General features: G+C 48.1%; 8 protein-coding genes across 8 annotated transcripts; 5 read left to right on the plus strand and 3 right to left on the minus strand.

The window, feature by feature from the left end:
* Positions 1-99: 99 nt before the first annotated feature.
* On the minus strand, positions 100-1,773 carry FMAN_09706 (putative transporter (major facilitator superfamily); the record flags this gene model as incomplete). The annotated part of the gene is made up of 3 exons (XM_041825404.1): positions 100-1,249; positions 1,316-1,487; positions 1,560-1,773. The coding sequence occupies 3 exons, from the start codon at positions 1,771-1,773 to the stop codon at positions 100-102; spliced, it is 1,536 nt and encodes a 511-aa protein (XP_041690788.1).
* Positions 1,774-3,143: 1,370 nt separating this feature from the next.
* Positions 3,144-4,867, minus strand: FMAN_09705 (putative flavoprotein involved in K+ transport; the record flags this gene model as incomplete). Its single annotated transcript, XM_041825405.1, has 2 exons — positions 3,144-4,154; positions 4,214-4,867. 2 exons carry the CDS (start codon positions 4,865-4,867, stop codon positions 3,144-3,146), a joined length of 1,665 nt encoding a protein of 554 aa, XP_041690789.1.
* Positions 4,868-5,055: 188 nt separating this feature from the next.
* FMAN_09704 (uncharacterized protein) lies at positions 5,056-7,755 on the plus strand (the record flags this gene model as incomplete). Its single annotated transcript, XM_041825406.1, has 7 exons — positions 5,056-5,407; positions 5,569-5,762; positions 5,828-6,589; positions 6,665-6,752; positions 6,809-7,236; positions 7,296-7,354; positions 7,425-7,755. 7 exons carry the CDS (start codon positions 5,056-5,058, stop codon positions 7,753-7,755), a joined length of 2,214 nt encoding a protein of 737 aa, XP_041690790.1.
* Positions 7,756-7,935: 180 nt separating this feature from the next.
* Positions 7,936-9,339, minus strand: FMAN_09703 (putative hydrolases or acyltransferases (alpha/beta hydrolase superfamily); the record flags this gene model as incomplete). Its single annotated transcript, XM_041825407.1, has 3 exons — positions 7,936-8,109; positions 8,173-9,030; positions 9,097-9,339. 3 exons carry the CDS (start codon positions 9,337-9,339, stop codon positions 7,936-7,938), a joined length of 1,275 nt encoding a protein of 424 aa, XP_041690791.1.
* Positions 9,340-10,191: 852 nt separating this feature from the next.
* FMAN_09702 (putative zinc-binding oxidoreductase) lies at positions 10,192-11,494 on the plus strand (the record flags this gene model as incomplete). Its single annotated transcript, XM_041825408.1, has 5 exons — positions 10,192-10,361; positions 10,434-10,552; positions 10,616-10,825; positions 10,884-11,254; positions 11,309-11,494. The coding sequence occupies 5 exons, from the start codon at positions 10,192-10,194 to the stop codon at positions 11,492-11,494; spliced, it is 1,056 nt and encodes a 351-aa protein (XP_041690792.1).
* A 322-nt stretch (positions 11,495-11,816) lies between these two features.
* On the plus strand, positions 11,817-12,870 carry FMAN_09701 (uncharacterized protein; the record flags this gene model as incomplete). The annotated part of the gene is made up of 2 exons (XM_041825409.1): positions 11,817-12,029; positions 12,148-12,870. The coding sequence occupies 2 exons, from the start codon at positions 11,817-11,819 to the stop codon at positions 12,868-12,870; spliced, it is 936 nt and encodes a 311-aa protein (XP_041690793.1).
* Positions 12,871-13,133: 263 nt separating this feature from the next.
* FMAN_09700 (putative G protein alpha chain) lies at positions 13,134-14,483 on the plus strand (the record flags this gene model as incomplete). Its single annotated transcript, XM_041825410.1, has 1 exon — positions 13,134-14,483. One exon carries the CDS (start codon positions 13,134-13,136, stop codon positions 14,481-14,483), a length of 1,350 nt encoding a protein of 449 aa, XP_041690794.1.
* Positions 14,484-14,969: 486 nt separating this feature from the next.
* On the plus strand, positions 14,970-17,268 carry FMAN_09699 (uncharacterized protein; the record flags this gene model as incomplete). The annotated part of the gene is made up of 4 exons (XM_041825412.1): positions 14,970-15,047; positions 15,100-15,327; positions 15,387-16,124; positions 16,174-17,268. 4 exons carry the CDS (start codon positions 14,970-14,972, stop codon positions 17,266-17,268), a joined length of 2,139 nt encoding a protein of 712 aa, XP_041690795.1.
* Between the last annotated feature and the right edge of the window lie 189 nt (positions 17,269-17,457).

Genomic DNA, 17,457 nt, shown 5'->3' on the forward strand with positions numbered 1-17,457 from the left:
TTCGGTGCTGCGACTTAGAATTCTGTTAAGTTGTATGTAGTGATCGTAAGATTAGAGCCATAGGCCTGAACTATAAATAACACGCATCTTACCCTCTTTCTAAGTGCTTTCCGCAATAATTGCCTGCGATTTCTCTGTATCAGCTGAGATATTCCCGTTACTGTTGATGTTGCTGCTACTCCTCCTCATGTCCTTAGTCATCTGCCGCGCAACAGATACAGGGTTTCCGCCTTGAGAGAAGATGAGATCGACGTCCTCGAGCTTGAAATTGCTCGTCTCTGGGTAGAAGAAATAGAATGCGGGAACGAAGAGTAGGTTTGTGACCATGAAAATGAGATACGCCTTCCACTGCAGGCGATTTATGATGACTGGCGTGATCATGACGACAGCGAAGTTCCACAGCCAGTTGGAGCTGATTCCTATCGCCGTTCCCCTGGTGCGGGACTCAAGGGGGAGGATCTCAGGAACATAAACCCAGGGAACGCAGTTGACGCTCATGCCAAAGATCAACATGTAGAGAAAAAAGAAAGCAACGGCCGCTGAAGCACAAGTATGGCCGTTGGAGTGGCCGACCCGAGACAGGAGTACGGCCACCATGAGCATGCATATACTCAAGCCCGTGCAGCCCCAAATCATAGTCTTGCGGCGACCCATTCGATCAAGGGCAAAGGAAGGCAGAATCGAGCCAAACATAAACATCATATTAATGCAACCACCGAGAACCTGTGACATGCGCGGCGAGAGCCCTACATTCTGAACCAGGACCGAAGGGATGTAGTAGACGACGAGATTGATTCCTCCAGCTTGGTTCATGAATTGTACACCCCAGGCAAGCAGGATACGGTATCTGGTCCTGATGGTGTCCTTCCTGAAGATACTCAAGAAGGAATCAGTCTTATTTGCTGCGAGTTCGAGCTCGATGGCCTTCTGAATGGCAGTAGATTCGGAGACGATATATGGGTCTGACGCATCTTTGTCGTGGACCTGGCACAGAACGTTAATGGCCTCTTGATCGCGGCCTTTTACGAACAGCCATCGCGGAGACTCTGGGAGGGCGAACACTAGAACCACAACGCCGAGGGCAAAGACCATTTGGAAGGCAATGGGCAGACGCCAGGCAATGGCACCTCCGACGTAGGACATGCCGAAATCGAACCAGTATGCGATTGTAATGCCGACTCCGACGAAGAGGACCTCGCTCGACACAAGGCGACCGCGTGATTCGGCTTCGCACAGCTCGGATTGATACCTGACGTTGGTGGACGTATATCAGCTAACGGGTTATTCTCCTTCAGAAGTGACCGAGGTAACTTACATGGGCACTGTTGAAGTCTTGATTCCCGTTCCAAAGCCAGTAACGACTCTTCCGATGACGAGATGAGGCACATTGTACGCAGTGGTTTGAAGCGTCGCTCCGACCAAAACCAAGACCATGGCAAGCCAGATGGTCCTGCGGCGGCCAAGCTTATCTCCGACGAAGAAGTTGACTGTCATGGGAAAACGAGTCAGTATATGGAATACCTTTGGAGGGCCCTCAGTTGGGACCTGCATCCACTTACTCACACAGCCTGCCAGGCAGCCCAAGTTATAGCAGGACACGATGATTCCAGTCTTGGCGTCGTTTGGGTGGTCGAACTGGTTCTGCCAATCTTCGTTCTGGAGAATCCCACCGAAAACTCCTTGATCATAGCCAAAGAGTACAAACGCGACGAGACAGCAGATAGTCACGCCGGCTTGAACGCCTGCGCCTCGCCTGAGACTGAACAAGGCCATGATTTGGGAAAGACGATAGAATGGAACTTGTGAGTTTGGTATAAAGTAGGACAAGATTTAGTTGCTTCTTTGAGTCTTGATATAATTGAGATACACGGGTCATGGAGCAAAGGGGCTTCTTAAATGTTTATTCAATCCGTATCCCAAATTGACCTTCCCCAGAAAACTATGGGTGAAAACCTGGGGTGATGGAGTGTGGGGTAGAATGCGAACCAAGTTTGCTCTCACTTGAGCTAGAGTTCTTTGTGGTTTCATGCACTGAATCGCAAGCTCTAACCACACCGCGCTAGAAAAGTACATGGCGCTTACGCTTACAGTTGCCAAGTTCACTATACGTAAAAATATGATTTTATTGCGGCGATAAATTTGGCAATTTAATGCTCTAGCGCCGGAAACAACTAAGCCAGTGGCTTGTAGGTCAAGGCCAGACCAAATCTTAGGTAGCCCGGTTTATTTGTCTGCCAGACGTAGTAACTATGGCAGGTAGTTGCGATGCCAAATTAACAACTGTCTGCACTCAAGCCTTCTTGAACGACTATCCTTACTGAGCTCTTAGCCCCCTTCTGAAGTTATTATTAAAAACTTTTTCCTCTTTAAGGGAACTTAATGTAATTTTAACTGTATTTATTTATACTATATATAACTTTATTAGTAGCTATATTTAGAAAACTGGCTTCTTATATTTTAGCAGCTATTAATAAGGTTATTAATTAAGTTATTATAAAAGTATATTATTTTAATTTTAATTAAAAGACTTATCTTTATAAAGGCTATATATATATTACCTTTAAAAGCTTAAAGTTAATTAGTATTTTTTAATATATTAGCTTAATATATTTTATTAAGATATTATAAGCTTTAATTATTAATTTATTATTAAAAACTTTACTTATTAATATTTAGTATAATAACTTTAGTATTAATACTATAATAAGCCTTAAAGAAGCTATTAGCATCCTTAGGTCTATTTTAAGTTAATAAGAAAATAGCAATAGCTTTCTAGTTAATAGAGATTTTATATTAAGATTTAGATATTATACCATCATTAAGGGCTATGTAGTTATTATAATACTGTAATAATTACAGTATATACTAACGGCTCTAGGCATGGGTATGGGTATGGTCACAAGCAATTGCAAAGCCGATAGCTTCAATCTGTAATTGAAGTTTTCTAGATAAGGTGTAATGCAGGAAAGTTAGTATTTGGGAAGCTATTAAGTCGGTATGTATCTGGGAAAAAGTAATAAATCTCAACAAAAAGTGTCAATAAGCTGCATCTCATTAAAAAAAAAAACCAATACTCTGAACTGTAGTAGATAAATGCTGTTTATAACTTATAGAACTATATACTGAGATTATATCATTATACTTTATCTAAACGATATCGTGGGAAAGACATTCTGCAAGTACTGCGAAATGAGCTCCGAATACTTGTCAGAATCTTTGAGTGACATTACAGCAAGGGAGCTCACGGCCAGACTCAGCAGTGCACCGGTTAAGACTCTGGAAATCGAGGACTTGGGACTCTCCACCCTGCGAACTTCAAAATCAGACCAGCATGGGAAAATGGTCCGCAGCCAGTAGAGAAACATGGGGTCGGGGTAGATAAAGGTATTCTTTTTGGTCTCAGGGTCCATCCACCAACTCTGACAACCACTGTTGAAGACGAGGTTCTTGAGCCTCTCATGCACCCAAGCCAGGTCGCGGCGTTGGGCCTCAGGCTTTACCATGATTGAGGCTGCAGGGGCACTGCCGGTGAGGACCTGTCGCAGCAGACGGCAGGTGTAGTTGATCTGGCACTCGGAGTGGAAGATGACCGAGTGCTGGCCCGTAGCAGCGTTGGGACCATACAAGATGAAGAAGTTGGGGAACCCCGTGACGACAGTGCCCTTGTAAGCTTCAGCGCCACCCGTGGAGTCCCAAACCTGATGCAGGTCCCGGCCGTTCTCGCCTTTGACCTGGATTGGGTGCAGCCACTTCTGGGTCATGAAGCCCGTGGCAAAAATGATAGCGTCTGCCGGATACGTCTCGCCGCTCGCCGTCTCGACGTGCCGCGGGCCTACCTTGACAGCATTATCCTTGGCCAAGTGCATGTTTGGCGAATGCAGTGCCGCGAGATATGTGGCTGTGTTGACTCGTCGCTTGCATCCGGGTTCGTAGTTTGGCTTGAGTATTTGGCGGTATTGGGGAGGCGCGTCATTCTCGATATACGAATTGGTAGTGTCGCGGATCTTTTGCCTCATACGCGCTCCGTCTTTGGTCATGAGGAAAGAATAAAACACCTTTTCGAGCTCCCAGGCGAGGAACACGCGATATATACGTGCGGCGAGCGGGATGTACTTCATTGTGAGCTTGAAGGTAGATGAATATGTTGGATTTCCCTAGAGAGGGGCAACGGTTAGATTGATCTTGATAGAAGAGGATCTGGAGAGAACCTTACCCTCTTGGTCCACCAGTGGGCGCTCCTCACGAGTTGAGTCACCTGGCCCGTGGGCCCAACTTTCCTCACGAGCTCAGGAACGAACTGTGTTGCGGAAGCACCGTTACCCAAGACGACGATGTTCTTGTTCCTGACCTCGAGCGAGTCGTCCCATCGAGCGCTGTGAAACATCTTTCCCTGGAAGGATTCCGCGCCCTCAAGCTGTGGAATGTAGGGTCTATCGAGGGTACCCACAGCGCTCACAACGACTGGCGCTTCACGGACGAACGTCTGTCCAGTTTCGGTGTTTTGCAAGGTACAGATCCAGATGGAGCGGGCCGAGTCCCAGCGCAGGTCGAGGCACATTGTGTTGAACTGGCAATGGGGCAGGATGTCGTATTTATCAGCTACGGACATGAAGTACCTGTGAAGCTCATCGCGCCCCGGATACATGCTTGTCCAGTCTGGGTTCAGTGCAAAGCTGTAGGAGTAGAAATGACTGGGGATGTCGCAGGCACAAGCGGGATAGCGGTTATGCCACCAGGTGCCGCCGATATTGTCGGACTTTTCGTAGATGGTGAAATTGTCATGTCCGAGAAGGCGCTTGAGCTGGATGGCCATACCAAGGCCTGAGATACCACCGCCAATGATAATGACCTCTTTCGAGCTAGCCATTTTGGATCGAGATTGACTTGGAATTGGAATACAAGAACACGAAAGGGGGACAGAACGATATGTTGAATAAAATAATTCTGCTTACAACGGCTGTCTATACGCTCCTTTTATGAATTTCGACATCTTTGACCTGTCAGTCAATTGAGTGCCTGTAGACAAGTCTGGGGAATCCTCTTGTCTAGAGAGAGATGGCAGCGCTTAGAGTTGGCTGCATTGCCCCAGAAGACGGATCCGCCCTTATTAGTGCGGGAACGAGAGCAGCAACTCTAACCCCCAGCTGCGAAAAAGAACCTTCCACTAATTTCACTAGTTTATACCCGCGTTACGCTATAGGAAGCACTAGCGCCATACTGAACTGGAACACGCCCCAGTCTAGGCTTTCAATGTCATTAAAATGTCAGGTCGACCCCCGCTGCAGGGAGACAAATCTCAAAAACAGTTTACTCCAGCCGCGCAGTCAACAGCAATGCCATCCCCGCAGTCCAGGGCATCACTCAACCCCAGGAAGAAGAAGAAACACAGTCGATCCCGGTCAGGATGGTAACGAATCCCTTTCCAGCAGAGATCCATTCTTCACTGACACAAATTGAACCGGAAAAGCCTCACCTGTCGACGGCGGAGACGAAAATGTGGGTTTTCTTTGCCTAGTCTTCTTTTCCTTCTCATCCTTCTCTATCCCGGTCTGACTGGTGGAATCTTAGGTGATGGCCATCGTCCCACTTGCCAAGAATGCCAGGCACGCGGGGGTGAGTGCGTCTGGGGATTGAAGGTTTCTTTTCATGCTTCCAGGTCGCTGCAGCTATCCTTGGAGCACGCTGTTGCCTTGTTTGACCTCGGTAAGCAGAGACAAGAAGCTCGATCCGATGGGTCTGGGTCTAGCCAGGAACCACTCGTTGTAAGTCTCATCCACCTCACTCTCTTGCTTCGACAATTATGACATGACACTAATGATGTATCTAGATCATTGACGATACTGAGGAGGTCATTCGCTCCTTTTGCAAAGAGGATGGTACATCGTCTGTTGCTGATGAGTCAGACGGCGATACTCCCCAACATTTTTTCCAGGAACACGATGAGGCTACGGCTACTGTCAATGAAAATGACACAAGTCCTCAAGAGACCTTCTTTGGGACTGAAGGTGAGGAGCCACGGAACGAGATTGTCACTCTTGGTAGTCTGAATAGCGATGCCGCTGGCCAGGACAGAGCGTTTCACCACCTCCATCTCATACCCCCCGGACCCATATTATCACCTCCAGACCTTGCCACCACCCCATTAATTCCTGCCCATTGGATGGTTGATCTTCCCTTCGCCCCCTTCTCCCTAGGACAGGCCATTTCTCGGGGCGTGACTCCCCAGCCAGAGCCAAGGTTCCCCGTCTCGCAAAGCATCAAAGTTCATCTCATGTCTGCTTACATTAGAGAAACAGCGACGTGGTGTGAAACCACAGACTCGGAGATGCATTTCTCCGCCAAGAGCATCCACCAGATGATGGACTCGAAGCCCTTTGTTGCAGCAGCCATGTCACTCGCCTCCCGCCAATTGGATGTCATTCAAGGTCGTACCCGGCAGATCACGCTTGAGCTTTATCAGTATGCTATTCGTCTCCTGCTGGGACATGATCCTGCAGAGGCGGACTCGTGCATCCTGGCGACGTGCACAATTCTTTGTGTCTATGAAATGATGGCTTCAAGCGTTTCTGAGTGGAGACGTCACCTCAAGGTGCGCCATAATATCCCCAACTATCCCCTATGTTAACAAATACGAGTGGGAGCTGACCTGTATGTGCACTAAAAGGGTTGCGCTGGATTACTAAGAATGTGCAAATGGAACGGTAACAGTAAGGGCATAGTAAAAACCTGCTTCTGGGCTTTTGCACGCATAGGTGCGACGAACCCCTTCCTAGCAGCGGGTCCTTTCTCGGCTGCTAACGTATGGCAGATGTATGGGCCGCGTTTCTGATGAACCAGACCACGTTGATCCCGACAGACTCATGGGTAGATCAGGACTCCCTGTTCTTTGTGTCCGAGAAAGGAGACCCCGATGACTACTGCAACTTGGCAATCTTGATATTTGCCAAGATCATCAATGTTCTCAATGGTGAGGATAGCGCTGGAGTTGCCTCTACAAATGGGCATAGAGCCAGAGTCCAGGCGTTATGGGAGGAGCTTCAGCGATGGAGATGTTGGCGCCCTCAGAGTGTAAAGCCATTATTGAGAGTAGGCAAATCAGACAAGGGCCCCTTTCCGACCATCGTGTTTGCTCTATGCGCATCGGTATGCGGAAATACGTTTTACCACGCCGGGTCGATCCTCTTACTTCAGAGCGAGCTAGTTACGCCTAGCCCTACCTTGGACATGGCAGACGTGGTGAGTTCCTAGGCCATACCCGGCAAATAAGAAACGGCGGTAGGACTGACATAAATCAGCTGAGTCCTGTTTGGCATGCTAAGGAGCTCGGTGGTATTTCTACCAGCAATCCTTCTCAGTAAGCTTACTGTCCCGCCCGCTCTATGTTATAGACACTAAATGTCTCCTAACTTTAACCTCCATTACAGTGCAAACTGGGTCAATCACCTTCAGCCGTTGTACATCGCCGGAAGGGCATTTGCTGGGTCACCCAAGCAGCCGCTCGAAAACCAGCCAGGTCGTGGAAGTTATAGGTCGAGACATCTGCGGCAGACCGACCATGGATCGACGCAGAGTGAGAGGTTTGAAGCTAGCACCTCTGATACGGCTGAGGGCTGGAATGATCCAGCAGAACCTGAAGATTTCGCCGCCGAAAAGATTGCTCTTTTGAAACATTTGGCCAAGATTGAACGCGAAACAGGCTGGAAAACCACGGAACGGGCAAAAGATTTAAGAATTCTCTGGGACTTGGAGAACTGAGAGGAACGCAATACCAACACATGTAACGGTATGCCTTTAAAAAGAAATTGGAGAGATATCGTGATTACTTGGCAAGAGCTTTGAGGTGAAAGGCCAGGCCACCTTATACCATGTTGGACTTAGACTATACATAAGCCTTCAATGTTTTTATCTACAAACCCTTGTATTGGCTAATAACGACTATAGCTTCCCTCCTGTAGCCTTGATTGACTTTTGTACAGACTTTGAAGTGAAGAATGTTCTCATATCCTGAACAAACACGTCTGGACACTCCAGAGATGAGAAATGGCCCCCGACTTCATACTCTTTCCAGTACTGGATATTGGCAGCCTGCTGAGCCCAGTCCTTAGGGCACTGATGGAAAAAAAAAACCTCTCGTCAGTTTTCTCTCGAAGCGTGGTAGCAAGGACTACTTACATGTAGCTGTTCTCTCGCATACATACTGACGCCAGTGGGGCAATCAACATAGGTCTCAAAAGTTCTCTCGGCCTCTCGGCGAGAACCAAAAGCTTCGCGGTAAAACCTCAGGCCGGGCGTCGCCCCTTGGATCCAATGCATGACGACTAGGGTTATAATTGTGTCAGGGTCAAAGGCTCCGTCGACATGACCCCAGTCGTGGAACTTTTCGACGAACCAGGCGAGCAGACCAATTGGGGAATCGCCCAGAGCGAATCCTAGAGTCTGAGGTCTGGTTTTCTGTTGTTCTAGATAGCCGCTCTGGTCGATCTCGAAATTCTTCCTCACGCGCACAGCCTCCCGCTCGAATTCGGAGTAGAAGAGGGAAGAAAGGCACCAGCGTAGGTAAGCGACAGGTGCTGAGCGCAGAGTGGGAGGTGGCACAGGGAACATGTTCAGGTGCTGAGCACGAACGATGCCCGGGAACTGGATGGCTATCGATCTGGTGATGAAGGATCCAAAGTCGCCGCCCTGGGTCACAAACCACTTGTAGTTGAGCACCTCGGTCATGAGGATCTTGTATGCCCGGGCCACGACCTCTGGACCTACTCCTGACTTTGTCGGCGCAGGAGAGAAGCCGAATCCCGGGATAGAGGGCGCCACGAGATGGAAGGACGGTTCGGTCGACTTTTCTGGTCTGCTTAGAGGAATGACTACTTTGGATGCTTCCACAAAAGAACCCGGCCAGCCATGCGAGAAGAGAAGGGGAACCGCGTGGGGGCTAGATGACTTCGCATGCGTGTAGTGCAAGACCAGCGGTCCGTAGCCTGGCACTTGAAGCTTCACTAGATAATGATTGAACGTGTCATTGAGGTATTTCTGTAAGTAGAATAACTTAATTAGATGTATTCTTCCGTGACTTGTGAGCAATCAGTGCCAACTCACCTCTTGCTTTTCCCAGTCGTACTTGTCGCGCCAGTAGTGGGCCAGCCGATTTACCTCGGCCACCTTTGCACCCTGCGCCCAATTTACAGGACCGAAGTCGCTCTGCTCGAACGGGAAGCGAGCAAGATGGAGCTTCTGTCGCGTGACCTGGACCAAGTCTTGGCTGAAGCGGACAGAGAAAGGGACAGGCTGATTAAGCTCGAGCTCCGATTCTGATGGAAGGCAAAGATCTGAGAAGCTCATGGTACAGATGACTTGGTAGAATGAGCCCAGAGTAGGTGATTGAAGATTGCGAGCGTAGTAGAGAAGCTGTGAACTTTTGAGAATAAACAACAGCACTGACGGAAACAAATGAGCGGGAGAAACAGGAAAAGCCTACTGCTGCGTTATAATTAGTAAAAGTTTCTGGGCGTTCTTAGGAGAGAATATTAACTGATCAATTAATAGAGAGCCGGCAACTGCATGCACCGTCCCTCTGCAGCTTTTAATACCATATAATGTTAGGGTATCCCAAACAGCGTTTACACATACCATTCTCTGCTCCAACGTGGGGCTCACCCCTCTGAAACTCTATGCCTTGCACTAGCGGCGCTTCTACATGCCTTGTCTTGGACCCATCGACGTTAGAGCCCCTCCAACGATAATTTCCATCTCCATCGCGCCCCATTCTTATTTTGGCACAAGGAATCACCTAACGTTATCGCTCATCCCGACATTCGTGGGCTACATACGACTTGGTGCCACCAGAGAAGCATGAGTGTTTTGCTATGGGTAGCACATGCACGTTTGCAGTATGACCGGGTAGATATGAGGGAATTTCGACACCTAATGGATCGTTGGCGAAACACCACAAGTTATTGTCTTTGCTAGTGATACGCATAGTTTGTTGCATGAAGACTGATAGTGGTTCATCCCAGGAATTAGGAGCCGGTGATTATAAATCAATGATGCCCACTTGGCAGTAACGCCATGAAGCATTGATGACAAAATGCGTCCTTGCCACCCGCTCGTTTTATAAGCAACTTTCTTCCCATGAACAATGTTTGAAACACCACACACCACCACCCAGCCAAACTATCTTCCAACTCTTTTGCAATGTCACTCCAACCATCTGCAGAGGCCCTGATTACCAGAATCGACAGTACTGGCACTCTAAGGCTTGTCAAGGAGAAAGTCCCAGTGCCCAAGCCTGGCGAGCACCAGCTTTTGGTCAAAGTGTCTTACGTAGCACAGAATCCAACAGATGGCAAGACTCCCTCGCTTCAGTCATGAACCAGATTGACTTCTCCCATTTATACACCGCTAACTATATCCAACACAGTCCAGTCATTTGACAGCAACGCCTTTGGTGATGGCGCCATCCTGGGCTGCGACTTTGTCGGCGTGGTAGAAGAAATCGGTCCGAATGTGACAAGAATTGCCAAGGGAAAGGCTATTGCCGGATTGATCTGGGGAGGTAGGTTCAACATTTTCCAGACTTACTGTTGTGTGCCACGACGAATGACTGACATAAGACTAGGAGAAATTAAGGGTCTTGGGGGATACAGCCAGTACACCATTGCTGATGAGCGAATTTGCTTTCTTGTCCCTCAGCAGCTGAGCCCAGAAGCAGCATCTACCGTTCCCCTCGCGTCATGCACAGCTCTACTTGGTCTCTTTTCAAAGGGTTGTCTAGCCATCGACACCAGTGGCGATGAGAAGCCTGCAGTTCTGATTTGGGGCGGTAGCTGTAGGTCCCTTTTGCAGGATGTGCTACTTATGCGCTTTTATGGCTGACCATAGTATAGCAAGTGTAGGACTCTACGCGATCCAAATTGCGAAATTGAATGGACTTCAGGTTGTCACGACCTGCAGTCCAAAGCATCACGATCTTGTCAAGCTTTATGGAGCTGCAGAAGCATTTGACTATCGAGACCTGCAGGTGGTTGAGAAGATTAGACAGGCAGCTCCGGGCCTTCGATACGTGTTTGATACTATCGGAAACACCACCTCCTCCAACACGGCCTCACTCGCAATCTCTCACCAAGACGGCGTCCTCTGCACTGTCCGTCCCGGCAAAGCTAACACTGAGGAGGTAGCTCCGGGCGTTAGGATTACTGACGTCCTCGTCTGGACAGCGTTCATGAAAGAGCATCGCTATGGGGAGTTCCACTGGCCGGTGAGCATGTGCATCAATGAGATGGGATGGTTCAGAAGCTTACGAGTCTAATAGGCTAGTCAAGAGGACCACAAACTTGCTTCGGATTTCTTTCAGAAATTACCAAGCCTTTTTACTTCGGGCCAGATTAAGCCAAACTCCTACAAGCTCTTTGAGAACGGTTTTGATGATGTATGCCAGGGATTTCAGGAGTACCGCGATGGTAGCATCTCAAACTATAAAATTGTTTACAAGGTTTAGGTCCGGGGGGGTAATAGTTAGGCTATTATATAGGCTAGCAAATGATAAATAACAATAAGAATTATCAACTATATGTGGCTTAGAAGTAAAGAGTTTGCGTTTGTTTGGGAGATAGATAAGGAGTACATTGTTAGCTACCTGCTCTTACTCATTGGTCCCCAGATTTATGTGGCCCGTGCATAGGTCCACCCCAGCCTTGTCCCGCTTCTTCGTCACCCATCCAACCCCCGAGTTATCCCTACATATAGCATAGGAATTCAAAAGCTAACCCAACAGCCACGACTTGCTTCCAGCCTTTGCCAAAGAATCAGAAAAAGTACCCATGGAAGGCTTTGAGCTCTTGACTGCCCCTTTAGGGTTTCAGGACGGCGCCGCCCGCCTTCTCACCGGAGACCTGGTCGTACGGGACATTGAGCGCTGGTGTCATCGAAAAGCTGACAAAGGTGGTATCGAACCTGTCATGGCTGTTGTCTTTTTCAACACGGGCCCTGATGCAGTAGACTATGTCAAGATCAAGGCTCATGTTGCTGCGCGGGTAAGTCAACAATTTCCCTATTCGCACCATGGACTGTAGCGAGGACAATAGCTGCGATGTGGCATCAAATACTGCCCGGCGCCCCCTTCTAGATACTAGCTGACACACTACGGAATAGGCTGGTGTCGATTATTGGGTATATGAGATGCCCGTCGACGCATCCACAATAGAGGTCATGAGCCAAGTCAAGGAGCTTAACATGGACCCCCAAATACACGGCATCCTTATACAGCGCCCGCTGCCCCAGCAGTTAAATGAAGCAAAGATCATGGGGTACATCGATCCTGTCAAGAACATTGAAGAATACGATAAAGGTCAGGCGGACAATATTGCTGCAGACGCCTTAGTCCGATTGTTGGCCAGGTATGGGCTGTTAGAGTCGGCACACCAGGCCAAAATCCAGATTGTCGGTTTTGGAAATATCATCACGAAAGAGTTCATCAAGCAGATGAAGCGCCAGTTCCCCTACGTGAGCGCTTCCAAAGACTTCGATCTATCTTACGATACCAGTCAGGATAAACGTAAAGCTCTAGATGAGGAAGTCCAGGCACCACGCGCTTCCATCATCGTCTCAGAACTGCATCGCGGACCTGGCTTCATAAAAGAATCGATGGTCAAGCCAGAAGTGAGCGTCTTGGTCGATCTTGGCTTCTACGTTACAGAAAAAGGCGTCATCGGCGATGTGAGCCACGCGCTCTTTGACCGGAGTGATCTAGCAATCGCTCCGACACCGGGAGGAGTTCTTCCCATCTTGTTGTGGATCATGATGGAGCGCACGATTAAGGCTAAGCAGATGATTGCGAAGGAAGACGTGCGAGGGTGTTGTTGTTCACCTATGTGAGACTAGCGGAGGAAGCTTCAAGGCTAACATAGACTTTTATCTACTGTAGTAGTTACATTGTGCCTTACCTATATGACTTGACAGCATTTTTGCACCCGGTCGGGCGCGACGACGTGGGCGTGAAGATCATCTCACCTTCAGCCTAATCAGGCAACGGCCGCAGCGAGCGAGTCAGCGGGGTCATGGCCTGGCCCGTTCATCTCACTCTATGTTCCTCCATTTCTTTCACTATAATGGTTCTGCATCCCGTTTTTAAATCCAACATGGACTGCGATAAGGAGAATAACTACATTAATACCTCCGATATTAATGAGGACAGTCTCAAATGTCCAAAGCCAGACACCAGTCGAGGAGCCGGAAGCCGTCGTACCCGGGCCGAGAGTAAGCCTGCACGTTGGTGGGAGGCTTTTTGCCCATTATCCTCGAAATCAATGCAATCTCTAGAGCCACCAAGTCCCGGAGAAAAGGACTGTCTATCCTTACCCAGCTATCCTGCAGAAGCGGAAGCGCGGACGCGTGCTATTGACCAATACCTCGCTGCCGAGTCCCAGCGGAGCAAACGGCAATTAAAAATCATCCTTTTCGGCGATGAGCATGAGAAAAGTCTTTTTCTGAAACAAACCCGCCTTCTTGAGGTTCCGCTTTCCAATGAAGAACGTGCAGATGTTCGGGCCGAAGCGAGGCGCTTTGTCGCATCTCTATGCCGGGAATGCTTGCATATTGTCGATGAACATGCCTGTAAGCCAGAATGGATCAATTCTCATCCAGTTCTGGGGCGTGTCAAGGAGATTGTGTCGAGCGAAGATACCGAAGATGAGGAGATGGTTGAAAGCATGGTGAACCTGTATTGCGACAACGAACTGCAGCTCGCGCTCAACCAGTTTGGCCATAACCTCGAAACCATTGAGCGACGATTCCTGAACAGCCGCTTTCCACACATTCTCACCTGCCCCTGCACTGCAAATGGCAATCTGAGCAAGCTGTTGAAGCGAATCTTTGCGCCAGAGTACATCCCTACAGAGCATGACTGGTTCCACTTTGACCAGCGCCGTTTGGGGCGAGTGGCCCAGGAGGCTCTCATCCATCGAGACAGCCACACGCTGCAGCTTTTACAAATCACAGATCGGTCAACGCAGAGACGAAAATGGATACACGTTTTGGTCGATGACGCGGCCTGCCTTCTTTTTATTTGTGACCTAGCCATCTACGACCAGACTCTGCTAGAGGACGAGACTGTAAACAGGCTCCACGAGGATCTTACTCTTTTTAGCTCTCTGGCCAACTCAAGATGGTTCGCCCAGACGCCATTCTTCGTCATTTTGTCCAACGTCTCGACTTTCAGAAACAAGATTCTTCAGTCGCCGCTGTCGAAATATTTCCCCAAATTTGAGGGAGGCAGTGACGGAGACGCAGCGCTCGCGTTTATTAAAGACCGGTTCCTGGAACTTGCGAAACCTGACCAGAATATAACCATACACGTTGCAGATATTTCCACTGCAGAAGATGTCATAGCTGTCATTGAGACTATGGAAAATACGTCACTTGATGGGATCTTGAAGGAGCTTGGTAGGAAACATGTCGAGCGTGACAGCTTGGATTCAGCCCTCGGCTAATTGATTGGTGGAAAGAAGTGACTGGGGGGTTGAAATAGAGTGATGAGGCTGGCTGAACCTTGAATTTTCGATATTTTATTGGAGTGTCAACAGCACGCGCGCGGCTAGCAGCCCCAACAAGTCTACGTTTTATGACCGAGAGTTAGTCCCAAGGGTCGTTTGCCGTGTCTTGGCGCTTATGGGCTGGGTGAATGTTACAATGTGGCTTGCATAAGGAAGGGCTCTATCCAAGTAATACAAGTCTCACAGTCCTATTACAGCCCTCATATCAGCAAGCCACCCCCCACAACGTATTTCGCATCGGTTTCACAGCATGCGCCAAGTTGCTATAATCTTTTCAGCTGCATCTGCCTACGTGTCCTTGATAAGGGTACAGGTAGCCAGGCCACCAGGGGATCAACTTTATACACAGGTACCTAGGCCTTCTAACTCAGTCTTTCACTACGGTCTTGAATCTTCAACACCTTCGGTTATTCACTTCCAGCAATGTCCAATAGTTGCCATTACGACTGCTCTTCGCATCCATCGGGGATCGAACCATACGGCGACGTTGCAGGCATTGGCGTACGCACCCGGTTCACCTCTATTTGCTTCAAGCCAACTGACAGTCCTGCAGGTTACGGTCGCCTTTATCTCGACGGCGTGGATAGTTGTCTTCTTGCTTATAATATATTATCTAGCTGTTTTCAATCCAGAATTAGACCCCTTCCGGAAGAAGAATGCAAATACACCTACTCAATACCCGAATCACATTGACTTTTCAGTCCTTCGACTGGTCCGCTTATTACCTAACCGACGTTTCAATCTGCACCACGCCTCTCGACTAGAACCCGCACTCAATAAAGTATGAGTCTCTATCTTCGTTGGTATATACCAATTTCGAATTAAGCTGACTATCTTCAGTGCGTTATTACCCTCTCGGATATCCAGATCTTCACAGGCATATCCGTCCTGGTCAGTGGCTGTATTGCTTTGCATTGTGGCATATCAGCCTATCATTGGCAATTAATTGTCTATCTGGCTTGGCTTGCCAATGTCACACACCTAGCAACCCTTTCCTTTCTACGCAACCACTTTGCAAACAGGCCCATGAAACTGGGATGGCGAGTAGGACTCATGTTCGCCGTACTGGGGATGCTTTGTTTTGCGGTTGGTTTGACAGCCTATTTTGAATGGGAAAATGGCCCACAGACCCCGGCTGATCACGCCGTTTGCTACCTCGGGAACCCACTAGACACCAAGACAATCACATTCGAATCTATGGTGAAAATGATATTTCTACTGGCCTATGGATTCTCTATCCGTGTCGCTAAGATGTTCAGAGGCTTCGAGACATCACTGCGGCAGATTAGTGCAATAATGAGGGCAACATCTACTAAAAGGCAGCGCGGGGGCAGTCAGAGTATTTCTGAGCTAGACCCCAGAGGGAGGGAGAGATGGCCACGACTGATTAGTACAGTAATGAAAATAGTATCACCTCCATGTTTGCACAGAGGAAGTCGGAGAATTCCTGAATGGGATCCCAGAGCTGGGGAGGGATGGCGGGAGCGTATGGCGATCCTAATATATGACCCCTTTGTCATTGCGGGCTTTAGCTTGATCAACATCCACCTTGATCTGTTTACGTCGTTCCTAGCAGAGGTACACCCTCTTCGCTTATAACTTGTTCCTTGTTTCTAATGCTTTCCAGGTGTATTGGGTGATTTTTGCGCTTATCTGGGGAACTAAACGACTATTCTATACACGAAACCTGGGACCTAGTGAAGAGAACGAGTGGTCTTTCGGTCAAACCCTACCTTTAGTTCTTCTACTGGCACCCGTGGCGGCTATTTTTGAGAATTTTCCTTGGCGATCAAAACCCAGTGGAAGAGAAGTGATAAGCCAGAGCGGCATAAATGATGGCAGTCCCGACCATCTAGAGCTTGAAGACAATCGAGTCACTGATATGAACAATATTGATCGCGAGTATGTGGATTCTATCTCTTACCTTGGTGCATTTTGTCTGGCAGCATTTAGTTACATACAAGCCGGCATCTTTTTTGTTGTTGACGACCTTCGTGGTATTTCTCAGCCTTTCAGGTCTTTTGCGTTTTCATTCTTTGTCTTCAACCCCATCTTACAGCTTTGTTGGATACTATGCTCGTTATGGTTCTCCAGAATGCATTGGATCATACCTTTAAAGCGATCAGCAAATGCTGTTGCTCTGCTTTCCCTTGCTATAATCTCAATGACAGAGTTCTGGGGATCTCCTGATGACGATCCTGAGATCGACATCGCTGGGAGGGCATTAACAAATCTGTTGGTCACATATACAGCCATGATTATAATCTTTGCGGCTAACCACTGGATTGGAGAGTCATTTTGGAAGATTCCAAAACTGGTACTTGCATTCCTCCCATTGGTGCTTTTACCTCTTGCTGTTATCGACGTGGCAAGAGACGAGGCTTGGAAATTTGCTTGGCCGTGTCTTCTGGCCTTTTCATTATCGATTTTTTGGTTTGTGGTTGAATGCTGTATGAATGAGATAAGACTGGCAGGAGCCATGCTTATAAGGTCTTTAATGTCCTGTGCTGTCTTAGTCTCTATACTCTTAATGTTCTATATAAGCAGCCTCAGGGTAGGCAACCTATTGCCAAGTGTATGGGAATTTTCAAGTTGGATAATTATTATGTGGAGCGGCTTGGTGTCCTTAGCTTTGTTGCTTTCTGTATTCGAAGATGGGGATAATGGTGAACTTGCCAGGATGTGGTTGTTGACCTTGTTTTGCCGTGGTCGGATATCTTAACAAATAACTCAGGTTTTTATCCTTTAAGTTTTCTATCTATTACATTAACTAGTCTTGCTTGTATACTGCATTGAATAGCTAAATAAACCTAACTCTAAATAGTAACTATCAAGCCTAGAGATATATAATAGGAAGCATATAGAAGAATGCTACATGTTGACGCCTCAAGAGAGGTTATGAGCTAAGCAT

Source organism: Fusarium mangiferae (assembly GCF_900044065.1).
Source record: "Fusarium mangiferae strain MRC7560 genome assembly, contig: FMAN_scaffold021, whole genome shotgun sequence".
NCBI lineage: Eukaryota > Fungi > Ascomycota > Sordariomycetes > Hypocreales > Nectriaceae > Fusarium > Fusarium mangiferae.